General features: G+C 38.1%; 1 protein-coding gene across 6 annotated transcripts; it reads right to left on the reverse strand.

Annotated features, from left to right (window-relative positions):
• Positions 1–264: 264 nt before the first annotated feature.
• Positions 265–12102, reverse strand: LOC148863177 (polypyrimidine tract-binding protein homolog 1-like). Of its 6 annotated transcripts, none has more exons than XM_088981325.1 (12): positions 11408–11831; positions 5637–5846; positions 5355–5416; positions 4992–5239; positions 4701–4763; positions 4529–4602; positions 4256–4351; positions 2919–2976; positions 2353–2457; positions 2178–2259; positions 1045–1157; positions 265–830 (listed from the first exon to the last, which is right to left on the reverse strand). In XM_088981325.1, the coding sequence occupies exons 4-12, from the start codon at positions 5139–5141 to the stop codon at positions 429–431; spliced, it is 1143 nt and encodes a 380-aa protein (XP_088837451.1). In that variant the 5' UTR covers positions 5142–5239; positions 5355–5416; positions 5637–5846; positions 11408–11831; the 3' UTR covers positions 265–428. The 6 variants fall into 6 exon arrangements, with proteins under 6 accessions (XP_088837451.1, XP_088837449.1, XP_088837446.1 ...); XM_088981323.1 differs by having other exon boundaries at positions 4992–5416; positions 11408–11593; positions 11687–11801; XM_088981320.1 differs by lacking the exons at positions 4992–5239; positions 5355–5416 and having other exon boundaries at positions 11408–11593; positions 11687–12102.

Genomic DNA, 12102 nt, shown 5'->3' on the forward strand with positions numbered 1-12102 from the left:
GAACTTCAAAATCTGAGTCGTTTGGACTTCAAGTTAAAGAAGTTAGAACACAGTCATATTCAGGGCTAGACTGGCTAGTAGACACCAATAAACCTCCCTTTTAATCCTCGCTGGTATATGCAACCCAAAAATTAGCGAACTTACAGAAAGGAGACGAAGTAATAATATTTACACACGCATAACCGTAAACGGAATACGCCAAAAACTGCGTAGAATATTTCTGTGACTGGCTAGAGAGACCAGAGTACAGTACAGACAAGTGAATGCACAAAAAATGGTAAATTTCCTTGAGCAACGAAATTGAAATGTTAAATAGTCAATACAAGTTGATATTTTCCCTCCAAACAAAACCGAATTCAGGTACAAAACCTTTTGTGGCATAACCAAAACACTGTAGCTCACAAAAGAATTCTAGAAACAGCACATACTCACTGACCATAAAAAGGATGCTGACCTGGGGTTGGTTGCACACCTGGTTGGAGGCCATACTGTGGCGGTCTCTGAGCTGTAATTCCAGCAGGACCCTGATCTAGCTGCTGAACTGGCATTGTTCCTCCAGCCATAGGGAAGGTAAGAACAGCAGGAGGTGGATATGTTTGACCTGGAAATGTGGTGGGAACTGAGACAAATGTTGGCCTCCCGGTTTGCATGCTTGGATCCCAGGATGCTACCTGTCCATCAGGAAGTTGTGCAGGCACGTTGCTAGTATACATTGATGTAGCCTGAGAAGTTTGCCAACCACCTACTGCACTAGGTACAGCAGCAGCCTGTTGCATCGGGAGTATACCGGATTCAGGGATTGTGTAATCCCTGCTTCTATCATTGTGAGCCTACAAGGATGTATAAACCGCCAATCAAACTCGAGAAAGCTTGCATAAATAAGAGTAGGGGCAAATAATAATAAGTGTCAAGAAGCATACGTTGCTCGACCAACTCTTTTGGTTTTCCGAACAATAATGGACCCACTGTTTTCCTCTAAAGCCGTAAAACTTTTCCCTCCTATTTATGATCATAGATATAATAATTTAAAACTCTTATCTATACCTTTACATTGAGATCAGTATGACGAGAGTATGACAGATGAAGCTTACAAGAGCCACCATCATAGATGCAGTGTCCCTCGAGGGCTTCTTTGGCAACAGCTGCAGTTGTGACATCTGACAGGATAAAAGCAATAAAAGATGAGACAAAACAACTGACAGGAAAAAAATACCACATAAAGCAGCGCACTACAATTTTTTCATTGTTAAAAATAGCATAAAGAAAATTGATAAAAAAAAAGAAAATAGCATAAAGAAAGATTGACAATAGTACAGTAATCCTCCTCTCCTGAAGATAAAATGAGGAACCTAAACATAGAATAGGATGGGCAAGTCCATTACAATAACTGCATTGTCTTGCAAAACGTTGTATGGGCCAATGAGAAGTCAGAAATTTGAAAACAAGCAGAATGAAAGGGTAAAAGAGAGGTTATCGAACGAATTTTGACGAATAAAGGCATAATGTGTCAAGGGTATGAATGTTATAGTGGTGCTATAAATGAACCGAAATTAGCATAATAGACAATGGAATCCACAATGGATTGAGGTAACAGCAACAGAAAATTAGTAATCTGTGGAAATTGAAATATGCAAAGACCACGTAAAAAGAAAACACTTTTGCAAGCCTCTAAAAAATATCAGAGACTGACAGATAGTGATCCTGAAAGGACCAGAATGAATTGAGGCAACAGCAAAAGAAAACGAGTCATCATCATCATCATCCAATCCTTATCCCAACTATATGGGGCCAGCTATATGAATACTGTTTTTCCAATCTGCTATTTTAAATGCCATATCCATTGTTAAATTAATGGTGCTTGCATCATTTGTTACAACTTCTAAGTTCTACCCATGTCTTTTTGGTCTACCCCTTGCCCTACTAGTAGCCCCTTCAACTTGTAACAAAAAATAGGCATACACCACATCAAAGAAAAAACGCATATGCAACTACTTGATATTTCGATTTGCCCTTTTCAGCCCAAAAAAATATATATATATATTTTGAACAACTCCAAGTTCCACCAAATTAAAAGTGGAACTAGAGGGAGGATACTATGTCCTAACATCAGCAGCAGTCAATAGACAAATAATGAGACAGTGACTAATGAATTACATTAAATGTACAAAGAATCCTACCAGGGTATTGGATTAGTGCCTGCATTCCACCATTCTTCTCAAAAATAGCAATTTTCTGGACAGTTCCAAATGCTGAAAATACCTGAAAACAATGCAACTCTTATCATTTTAATATGTGGATGAACATTTAGCAAACAGGAACTTGCAAAAAGAAACCATCTAAGGAAATACTTACAGTGTGAAGAACATCTACTGTGACAGCATATTGCATATTCTCGATTGAAGCTAGAAGCACATTACTCTCTAGTTCTTTTTTCTTTCCATCAGGACCTACAGTAGACTGAATACAGAAAATTGTTAATGAGGCAACGTGTGCTAGAAGGGGACTCAAATATGGTGTTGAAATGGATTCAACAAAACAAACATGGACCTTGGCACTATTGGCACCACATGAAAGAGATAAGAACACTAGCTTCAAAACTGGATGCAAATTTCATATGGACATACAGATCAGCAAACAAGGTAGCTGACGCTATGGGAGTCAAGGGGTGAACGGGGAACAGTTGTATTGGGATATATTGTAATAGGGAACTGCATGTAGGGAGAGGGGGCAGGTGCCAACCTAACCAGGTGAATGCTAGGCATTCTATGTACCATTTGTAAATAACTCACCATTTCTTATATACAACTTAATAAAAGTTGTTGTTACCAATCAAAAAAATATATAGAAAGAGAGAATTGTTAGTGCATATTAATAATTTCAACACAAAGCACTTGACGGCCCGAACATAGGAAGCGTACCTGCATAGTGCCTTCAATGGCAGAAGGATTCACAGGAAGGTAAGGATTTGTATAATCCCTGCAACACAAAACACAAAGAACCAATTATACCATGACATATTTTACAAATGCAGCATGCAATAATTCCATATAAACAGCATGTTCAACCAAGCAACAGAAGTTGCAAAAAATAAATAGGAGAAAGAAGAAATTAAAGACACCACAATGCCACATACAAACACAACCAGATTCCACCTATTTGACCCTCATTAGTGCCAGTTCCTTATTCCTAGTTAAATAATCATAAAAGTAGGTAGAAGCTCATAAAAAGATGTGTATACACACACACACCCACAAACTAGCAATCCATTCTGAACAAGAAAGGCATTAAATAAACTTCCACAAGATGTCAAAAACTTTACCATGAACAACTGAGAAAATGTATTCGAGATTGCATATGAATGAGCATGGAATACTAAAAAACAACTTAACCATGTCAAATTTTTGTTGACAGCTAAAATTTGGATGTGACAGGGCTTTGCGGTTTTCTATTTCTTAAGTAAAGAAGTGACTTGGCTTTATTAAATGCACTTTCTAACAATAGCACAACTAAATAAAGGAGCTCTGGAAGCTACCACAGATGCATAATTCATATAAGATGAAGGAAATTACTAAGTGATCATAATAGACACATCTGTATTCTGGCCAGCAAGCTTCACTAACCTTAGATAACAAAGCAGACACATCAATTAGCAACACCTTATCAGCCAAAATCAACACTACATGTCCAGATGTACAGAAATTATACACACACATATACTAAAAAGCACTCCGGCTTTTAAAATTCCTGGTTTCCATTTTTCTGGAAAATTGGTGGAACAAGTCAAAACTCGGCCAGTTTGAACGATCCAACCAGTTTTCCATGACCTGCCCGGATCAACAAATGGCTAGAAATTTTAAAAAGAAAGTAAGAGGATTTGAACTTGAGACCTCTTACTTACATCTATTAGCCTTCAGCCATTAACCCAGTGTGTCCCTTGTAAACATTTATGACACTTAATATAAATATTGATCAAACGCGTATATTTCTAAATAAAATGCTAGTTTCAAGACTTGAACCTCAGTCAATTATACAAAAAACATCTTAGTCATCTAGTTACTGCCCATATACATGTTTTTCATTACAAAATCTTTATATATATATATATATATATATATATATATATTTGTGTCTGGCCTGAGTATTAAAATTCGCGTGTGTGTGCGCATGCGTGCGCGTGCCTGCGTACGTGTGTACAAGTGGCTCATTGTAATAACCAGTACAAAGTTAACTTCATGGCCTCTAAGCTTCCTAATACCTGCTACGATGAGATTGGAACTTGATATTCAGATCGGTATGTGCAGAAAATGAGATACGCAAGTGACACGATCCAACATGCTCTGGAAGCAAATACCTAGAAGCCAAAAATTCATAATCTCATTTGTCAAAGCAGGACCATATTTATTGCTTTATTGCATAAATTCCTTTTTGGAGAAAATATAACAGATTTCATTAACCAAGGAAGGGATGTACAAGGCCTTGTCAGCAGAAAACAAAAAAGCAAAGCCCACTAATAATTATAAAGACTTGCCTCGGTATACTTCTTCCATCCAATGCATTCCGGGCTGAAGATGCAGTCTCAGCATCACTGAATTGGATTAATGCCTAAAAAATATGTTGTCAAGTTAAGAATCAAATGCATGAAATGTAGAACAAAAACAAATTATCTCAAATGATTATAATGAAACTGGAGACAACATGACCTGAAACCCAGCAGCCTTTTCAAATGTAGCAATTTTATGCACAAATCCAAAAGCAGAGAAAACCTGAAATACAGAAGGATTGGACATTTACATACCAAAATTCAAAGGAAGTCAGAAACCATTCCAGCCAGTGGTACAATGGATTGTAATGTGGATGTTAATGGATCTCAAATTAAGTGCCAGAGGGAACCTACTGTAAAATCATTCCAATGTACTTTAAAAAGGAATATACGGACATTAATATATTTTTAAATGCCTCAACGAAAGAAATTAAATGGCAGTGAACATCACCGTAAGTGAGGCAACCAACTTCAATAAACAACTGCACATAACGTAATCAGGAAGCCAGCTCCAAACGAAATAAAAATAATAAAAAGAAAAAATCAGTCCACAATAAGACATTGCAGTGAAATTACTGAATTGAAGATTGTATGACAACATAGGTTCGAGAACCAACCATCTTTCTCTGAACTCTGACTATAAACAATGGGAGTTTTTGGAGATTGGAAACTTAAAAGGATTCTCTATGTCTCTACATGCTTGAGCATGACACATCAAGAGAAGTTAGAACTTAGAAGAAATATCATCAGTATGATATTATGTGCATAATGCATAGGACAGAAAGATCAAAAGAAAGAGATAAGCAAAACACACGTGATATTTCCCCCAATGCAGTACGCTGACAATCAAGATTTCTCCGTGTTAACATGGACCTGCTGATCCATGCAGAGCATGTCAACTAGAAGTTAAAAAAAAAAAGGTAAAGTGCAAAACCACCTTTTCCTTACAGAAAGAGTATATTAAAAAAAAGCATTTTTAACTACTCCATCCTTTTCTACACTTGGATCAACCAGGCAAAAGAAGTGTTTACTATAGTTGGTAAAATCAATAAGCCCCAAAGACATGTCATGGATTTCTAGTGAATTGAGAACCAACCAAATGTATAACATCAATGCTGACATCACCAGCTTCAACACCCTCGATGGTCACAAGCAAGACATTCCCAGCAACATCACCAGAGCTTTTGTTGTTGACAATTTCTTGCCTATTTGAATATTGGATGTACACAGTCTTACCACGAACTTGTGCAGGTTCAGAAGAAGAAGCATAATAGGAAACCATTGATATTGCCTGATTCAGGTCTGCCTGCAAAAGGAAGACTCTTTTCAAAATACAGTTGCTACTTGAGAAACATAAATGAACATGAATGCACACACACCCACATCTAAATAAAGTACAAGGCATTTCAATCACTTCAAGAATCAAGTTACCACATGGTATAAGCTTATATGATGAATGACAAAGTGAAGAAAAGAAACAATTTTCTTCAAAATTAGACAAGGAAAAGTAAATATGACGTTACATGTAGGAATATAATTATTTACAAGAACGAAAGGCAATATTCCTATTTTGAGACATGTTTGGCTAAAATCACGGGACATGTAAGGTTTAGTATGTAAACTAGACTTGGAGAAAGCGTATGACATGGTCGATTGGTCTTTTCTGTTGGAAGCCCTGAGGAACTTTGGGTTTGGATAGAAATGGTGTGGCTGGATTGAAGCTTGTTTAAAAACTTGCCATTTTTCAGTTTTAGTTAATGGAGTGGTTAGAGACTTCTTTCCAGCCTCTAGAGGGTTGAGACAAGGGGATCATCTTTCTCCTTTCATTTTCACCTTGGTAGCCAGTGTGTTTAGTAGGCTCATTTCAACAGCTGATGGGTTGGATATGTTTAGAGGATGGAGGGCAGGAGGAGAGGGTATTATGGTGTCACACCTGCAACTTGCGGATGATACAATCATTTTTTGTGAGTTTGGAGATCCCTCAAAGGCTAGAAACTTGGAAAAAGTAATAAAATTGTTTGAATGTGTGAAAGATGAAGGTCAATTTTGAAAAGAGTTGTGTAGTGGGAGTAAATTTGGAGACCAAGGAGTTGAGTGAGGTAGCAGAGTCCTTAGGTTGCCTTACATCTAGTTGGCCCTTGAAGTACTTGGGTATGCGTCTAGGAGATAATCCAAGAGAAGAAAGATTTTGGAATTCGACCATAGAAAAATGGACACAGAAGCTGGTAGTAAGGAAGAGAAACTATATCTCCCTCGGGGGTCGGATCACTTTAATTAGAGCTACTCTTGCGAACTTGCCAACTTACCTTATGTCTGTCTTTAGAATGCCAGAAAAGGTGATTTTGAATGTAGAGAAAGTCATGAGGGATTTCTTGTGGGAGTCAGAGGAAGGGAGGAAGGATCATGTGGTTAGGTGGGAAATAGTGTGTAGGAGGAAGGAGCAGGGGGTTTGGGATTAGGCAATCTAAGGAAGAAAAATACAACATTACTAGGTAAATTGTTGTGGAGGTGGCCTCTAGAAAGGGATAGACTTCGGCATAAAATGGTAAGGAGTGTGCATGGTGTTGCAGACGATTGATGGGATGCTGGTGTATCTCGGCGTCTATGCTGAAATCCCCATGGAAGGCTACTCATAGTATTCTTCCCATTTTCCTGAACTTGTTCAGGTATGATGTTAGTACTAGAGATAGGGTTTTGTTTTGGGAGGATGTTTGGATTGGTGATTGTGTTGTGCCCTCAAGGACCTCTTTCCCTCCTTGTATTCCATCTCGTGTTTTAAAAATGAGCCAATTCAAAGGTTTGTATCCTCATCCTTTTCTTCTGGCATAAACTGGAATCTGGGTTTTAGAAGAGATTTGAGAGATTCTGAGCTTAATCAAGTTGCCTTGCTCCTTAAAACTATTGATCCCGTTTGCTTGGACCCTCCTTATGTAGATTCCCGTATTTGGAAGCCTTTACCTTCATGATCATTTTCTTGTGCTTCCTTATGTTCCTCTCCATTGCCTCAAGGCCCTCAGCCTTTTCATAGCAAGGAGGTTTGGTCCAAACCTGTCCCTTCTAAAGTTGGAACCCTTTGTTGGGAAGTCTCCCTCAGGAAAATCAACACTTTGGATGTTTTGCAAAAAAGAAGACCTAGTCTTTGTATCTCTCCTAACTGGTGCACCCTATGCAATGCAAACAAGGAAAGTTGCTACCATATACTAATCACTTGACCTTTTGTTGTAGGCCTTTAGGAAAAGCTTATTGATCTTTTTGGGTGCAGATGGTCAAAACCGGTGCAGATTTGCAATCTTTTTGATCCTACAACTTTCAAGTGGCCAAAGAGAAGAGGAAGAGTTTTGTGGAGGTGTGTTAGAGCTGCTTTGGTGTGGACTGTGTGGGAGGAACAAAATGCTAGAATCTTTAATGACAAGGAGAGGGATCAAATATGTGTGTTAGAAAGTATCTTATGTAGGGCCATAAGTTGGGTAAAATCCTTGGATTTGTTCTGCTTCTACACTTTTGATGACATAAGGAGAAATTGGAAACAACTAACTAAAAGTTCCGCAGTTAGAAGCAAGTTGGTGGTGGATTGGAAGTCTCCTGATGCATGCATCATTAAACTAAATTTTGATGGTAGTAGTTTGGGCAACCCGGGGCCATCTGGAATAGGGGGAGTCTTTAGAAAAGATGAGAGTCAGATTGAAGCTCTATTTTCTGGTCCTATAGGGTGGGGGGACTCAGTAAATGCAGAACTCCAAGCTGTGTTACAAAGAGCAGAATATGCAAGAGAGTTGGCAGTGGAGCATTTAATGATTGAAGGTGATTCCAAAATGGTTATTGGATGGCTAAAAGAACCAGAGACAGCAGAGGGCAGCCTGTCCGTAAGGGGGGCTTTGAGAAGATTTAAGTGGCTGACTTCAAATATTTCAGTCACAGTTCAATGGGAAAGAAGATCAGCAAATGGGCTGGCAGACCTCCTAGTTAAACAAGGAGTACATAGGAATCAGCTCTTTTGGGCTCAATTGTAAGCTTTATGATGTAGGTGCCTCTTAGTGGGGAATTGTATGATGTATACTTAGTTCTTAAATTAATAAAATTTCCATTATCATTATCTATCAAAAAAAAAAAAAAAAAAGAAAAACAATACAAGCAACAAGATTCAAATTACAAGGCGAGTTTACATGACACAATAGCATTGGACAATCAAACCGAAGAAATTATTTACATATTTTCCTGCTTGAACAAAATGTTACAAAAACAAATAAGAATTAAATGTGGTTGGACTTTGGAAGAGACAAAAATACTTCTAATCAGTAAAGCAAAAATAACATTGTTAGTATTTCAAGGCTCCATATACAACTTTGATTTGTTTCTACATGGAGACGAACACATGAATCAGAATCAGATGCATATCCAGGAGTCTGACAAAGCAAGATAAAGAAAGAAACAAGGACTCGTGGATGCACCCATAGAAAAGTTTAAACTATTATAATTGTCCATATTTTGTTGAACCCTATGGGAAATGGTCAAAAGATCATCTTTGTTACTTAATAACACTTTATTGGGAAGATGACATTCATTTTTTTGCATTTGTTGTTCATTTATGTGGAGTACTTGAGTAAGTAAATTAGAAAACGAAAATGTCACATAGAAGTGTTCTTAAAAAAAAAATAGTGTATCCAAGATGGGCACTTGATCCATTTAGGAGAATCCATGAATACTGCCTTAAGGAAACTAAAATTTACACTCTACTGTACAAACTTTTACCAAAAAAAAAAAAAGAAAGGAAAGAAAACTGAGGGAATACATATCCATTAGAGATGGAAGAAGAAAAGGAGGGAAGGAATATACATTGACAATTATGCAATCATGATAACTGAACATGGATCACTCATCAAACTAGACAGGCAGACACTTAACTGAAATATCTCGTGGTAGAAAATCATCTCAACATATCAAAAACATTCCTGCCCCCTCCACTCCAGCAAGGTTATTTTATCTGAAAGATGGGAGAAGGTTCTGTTCCATGTTAAACTTTCTGGACTTTGGGTTGTCTTGACAGGTTCCAGATTGCACCTTTGGTCAGGAAATATCTCACCCAGAAAACAGAAATAGTAAATATAAAAAATGCTTCAAATCTGAGCAATATAATTAAAAGACCCATGCTGTAGTGCATAATCTTTTTTGGCAGTCAATAAAAAAGAAAATTAATTAAGAGGTAAGAGAAAGAGTACAAGCAAGGGGATAAGGAACGCCCTCCTAAAAGGAAAAAAAAAAAAACCAAAATTATCCTCCCTGACTCTTATGGTACTCACTTTCCCCATCCAAAACAGATAAAGCTCCCAAAGCCATAATAAACATCCAACTCACCAAACAAAACACTCGCTCAACCCAACAACAAAGCACATACCCTCAAGTAGCTGATAACTCCCCACTACTTATGACACTATGCTTCAGTTTAATCCTGCCTAGAAGTGTTGCCACACCACTCATCTTTTCCAGTGGCTTGAACTGGAAACTCTTTACCTCTCTTGCTTACTTTGCTTGTTTTGATCACCTTCTTAATGGGTCGAACTCCAAATAATCCCCCCTTCAACCTTGAGAAAACATTTGACACCTTAACTGTTCAATGATTGCTTTGGATCTTGAACATTCTTACTGCATTAGTAATCTGCACATGAGCCTTTGGATGCAAAGTCTTATTATCGATCCTTTCTAACTCCACAACCACATTCTTCTCAAAGAGCTGACCTGTGACTATAACATCATCTTTATTAAGGCCATGCACTGTGGCTCCAAATGACCTCAAACCATCCTCAGAAACTGCATTCCTTATATTGATGACAACAGAATCCGAATTGTCATTTCTTTTCTTTTCATCCTTCCTTCGTTCTTTTTTAGCTTCCTTGCAAAATACCACCCCCCCCCCCAAAAAAAAAAACCTAAAGTTTTACTCACTTCTACCTCCCTGTTTATCACCGTTTCCAGATCAAGATTGCTCTGAATCTCATGTATTTATTCAACATTACATCGTGTTCTACAAGGTTACAGAAAACAAGTAAAATGATTTGAAGCTCGTAATTAACTAACATATTAAAGCATGAAACTAGATTGCTTGAGTTGGAAGACGGTATTTCTCTTCATTATTGATTCTAAATGGGTAGGATCAACCTCTTGCTAGTTCTTCATCATCTGACATTTTATCCTCACAACAACATTAGCTTTCTCATGTTAAACCTATTCAACCATGCAAAGTTAATGTTGGGTAGCCATCTTTTATTAAAGCAGAGGAATAGAAAATTGTAACTTCTAGGAAAATTAAATTAGTTGGTAAACAAAGGAGATCAGCATCCTTCAGAATGAGAGAACTATCAAATATGAACCAAAAACATCCAATTAAGGGCAGAATCTACTAAAATGCAGCACTGTGATGCCTGGACGAACAATCTAACGCCATTCTCACAACCTTTTTTTATTGCCAATGCTCCACTCTTCCCTTGCTTCCACCATTAATCCATTTCACCTTGCGTGTATTAGTTTGAATAATAACCCCACTATATTCTGGCATAGCCATTAGCCTTATTTCTATTTGGACGTCGTAGAGTGCAGCTATGGAAGCGAAGGCATCAATTCAGCAATTGCCACGGCTGGCAATAGCACATAGAAACATATCATAACAAAGATCCAAAATAAGAATTCCCCGTGTTCGGAAATTTCTATACTTCTATTAGCAAAATCCACTGGATGGACGGCAGTTCAGATCGAATAAACTCATGTACAATAGACCGAACAAATAACAAAAACTAAATGCGCATTAAAATCCAATGCACAAGGGTGAAATTGAAAGGCAAATATAAAGTCTATGCACCGAATGGAAGTACTTACGAATTCGACAAAGGCTTGATTCCGATTGGCACCAACGTTGCATTTGGTGTTGACTATCTTGCCAAAGGGCTTGCAGAGTTCAACAAGCTCTTCTTCTGTGCATTCCCAAGGAAGGTTACGTAGGTGCAGAACCTTCGACGGCGTCTGCGTGTACCGGAACTGAGGCTGCCCCGACGAAGAAGACATCTAATTCAAAAGGTTTTGGAGTTAGGATTAGGATTTTGAAAAGGATGAGGATTAGGAGAGAGAGAGAGAGAGACAACTACGGAATTACTGAACTAGCGGTTCTGCCCTGTTTTTTCAGGATTTTAGGGCTTGCGGCTTGAGGGAGAGCGAGAGGAGACGAGAGATACTGTTAAAGCAAGAAAGAAAGATAGCTTCGGTGCGTCTATCCGGAGAGAAATTGCTAGATGCTACACGACTCAAATGCTTTATTTTCTTTTTCGTGTATATGCAAAGCGAGGGACCGGAACTGCTACCCACAATCGGTGATGGATCTGCTCCTTACGATAGGCGCCTCACAGGCACATCCACCGTGCATTAGAATCATCTCTCATGAATTATAATTAATAAGTACGGAAGATGTTTCCGATGTGCGTATAAGGCGCCAGTTGTGAGCGGATCCGGTTTCTACTAAACGCTATCCTCCTACGTCGCATTACAGTCGCACATCGGAAACATCTAGGAATGAACGT

This window comes from Nelumbo lutea, chromosome 3 (assembly GCF_056320005.1).
Source record: "Nelumbo lutea isolate HS-2025 chromosome 3, American lotus-T2T, whole genome shotgun sequence".
NCBI lineage: Eukaryota > Viridiplantae > Streptophyta > Magnoliopsida > Proteales > Nelumbonaceae > Nelumbo > Nelumbo lutea.

What these genes read in the sequence shown, in the direction of transcription:
- LOC148863177 (XM_088981320.1), bottom strand. Translation starts at nt 11,593, where the DNA reads ATGTCTTCTTCGTCGGGGCAGCCTCAGTTCCGGTACACGCAGACGCCG. An exon ending in AAAAGGCTGCTGGGTTTCAG is followed by an intron (nt 4,603 to 4,700) that starts GTCATGTTGTCT and finishes CATATTTTTTAG; the next exon opens with GCATTAATCCAATTCAGTGA. An exon ending in GATGGAAGAAGTATACCGAG is followed by an intron (nt 4,352 to 4,528) that starts GCAAGTCTTTAT and finishes TTTGGCTTCTAG; the next exon opens with GTATTTGCTTCCAGAGCATG.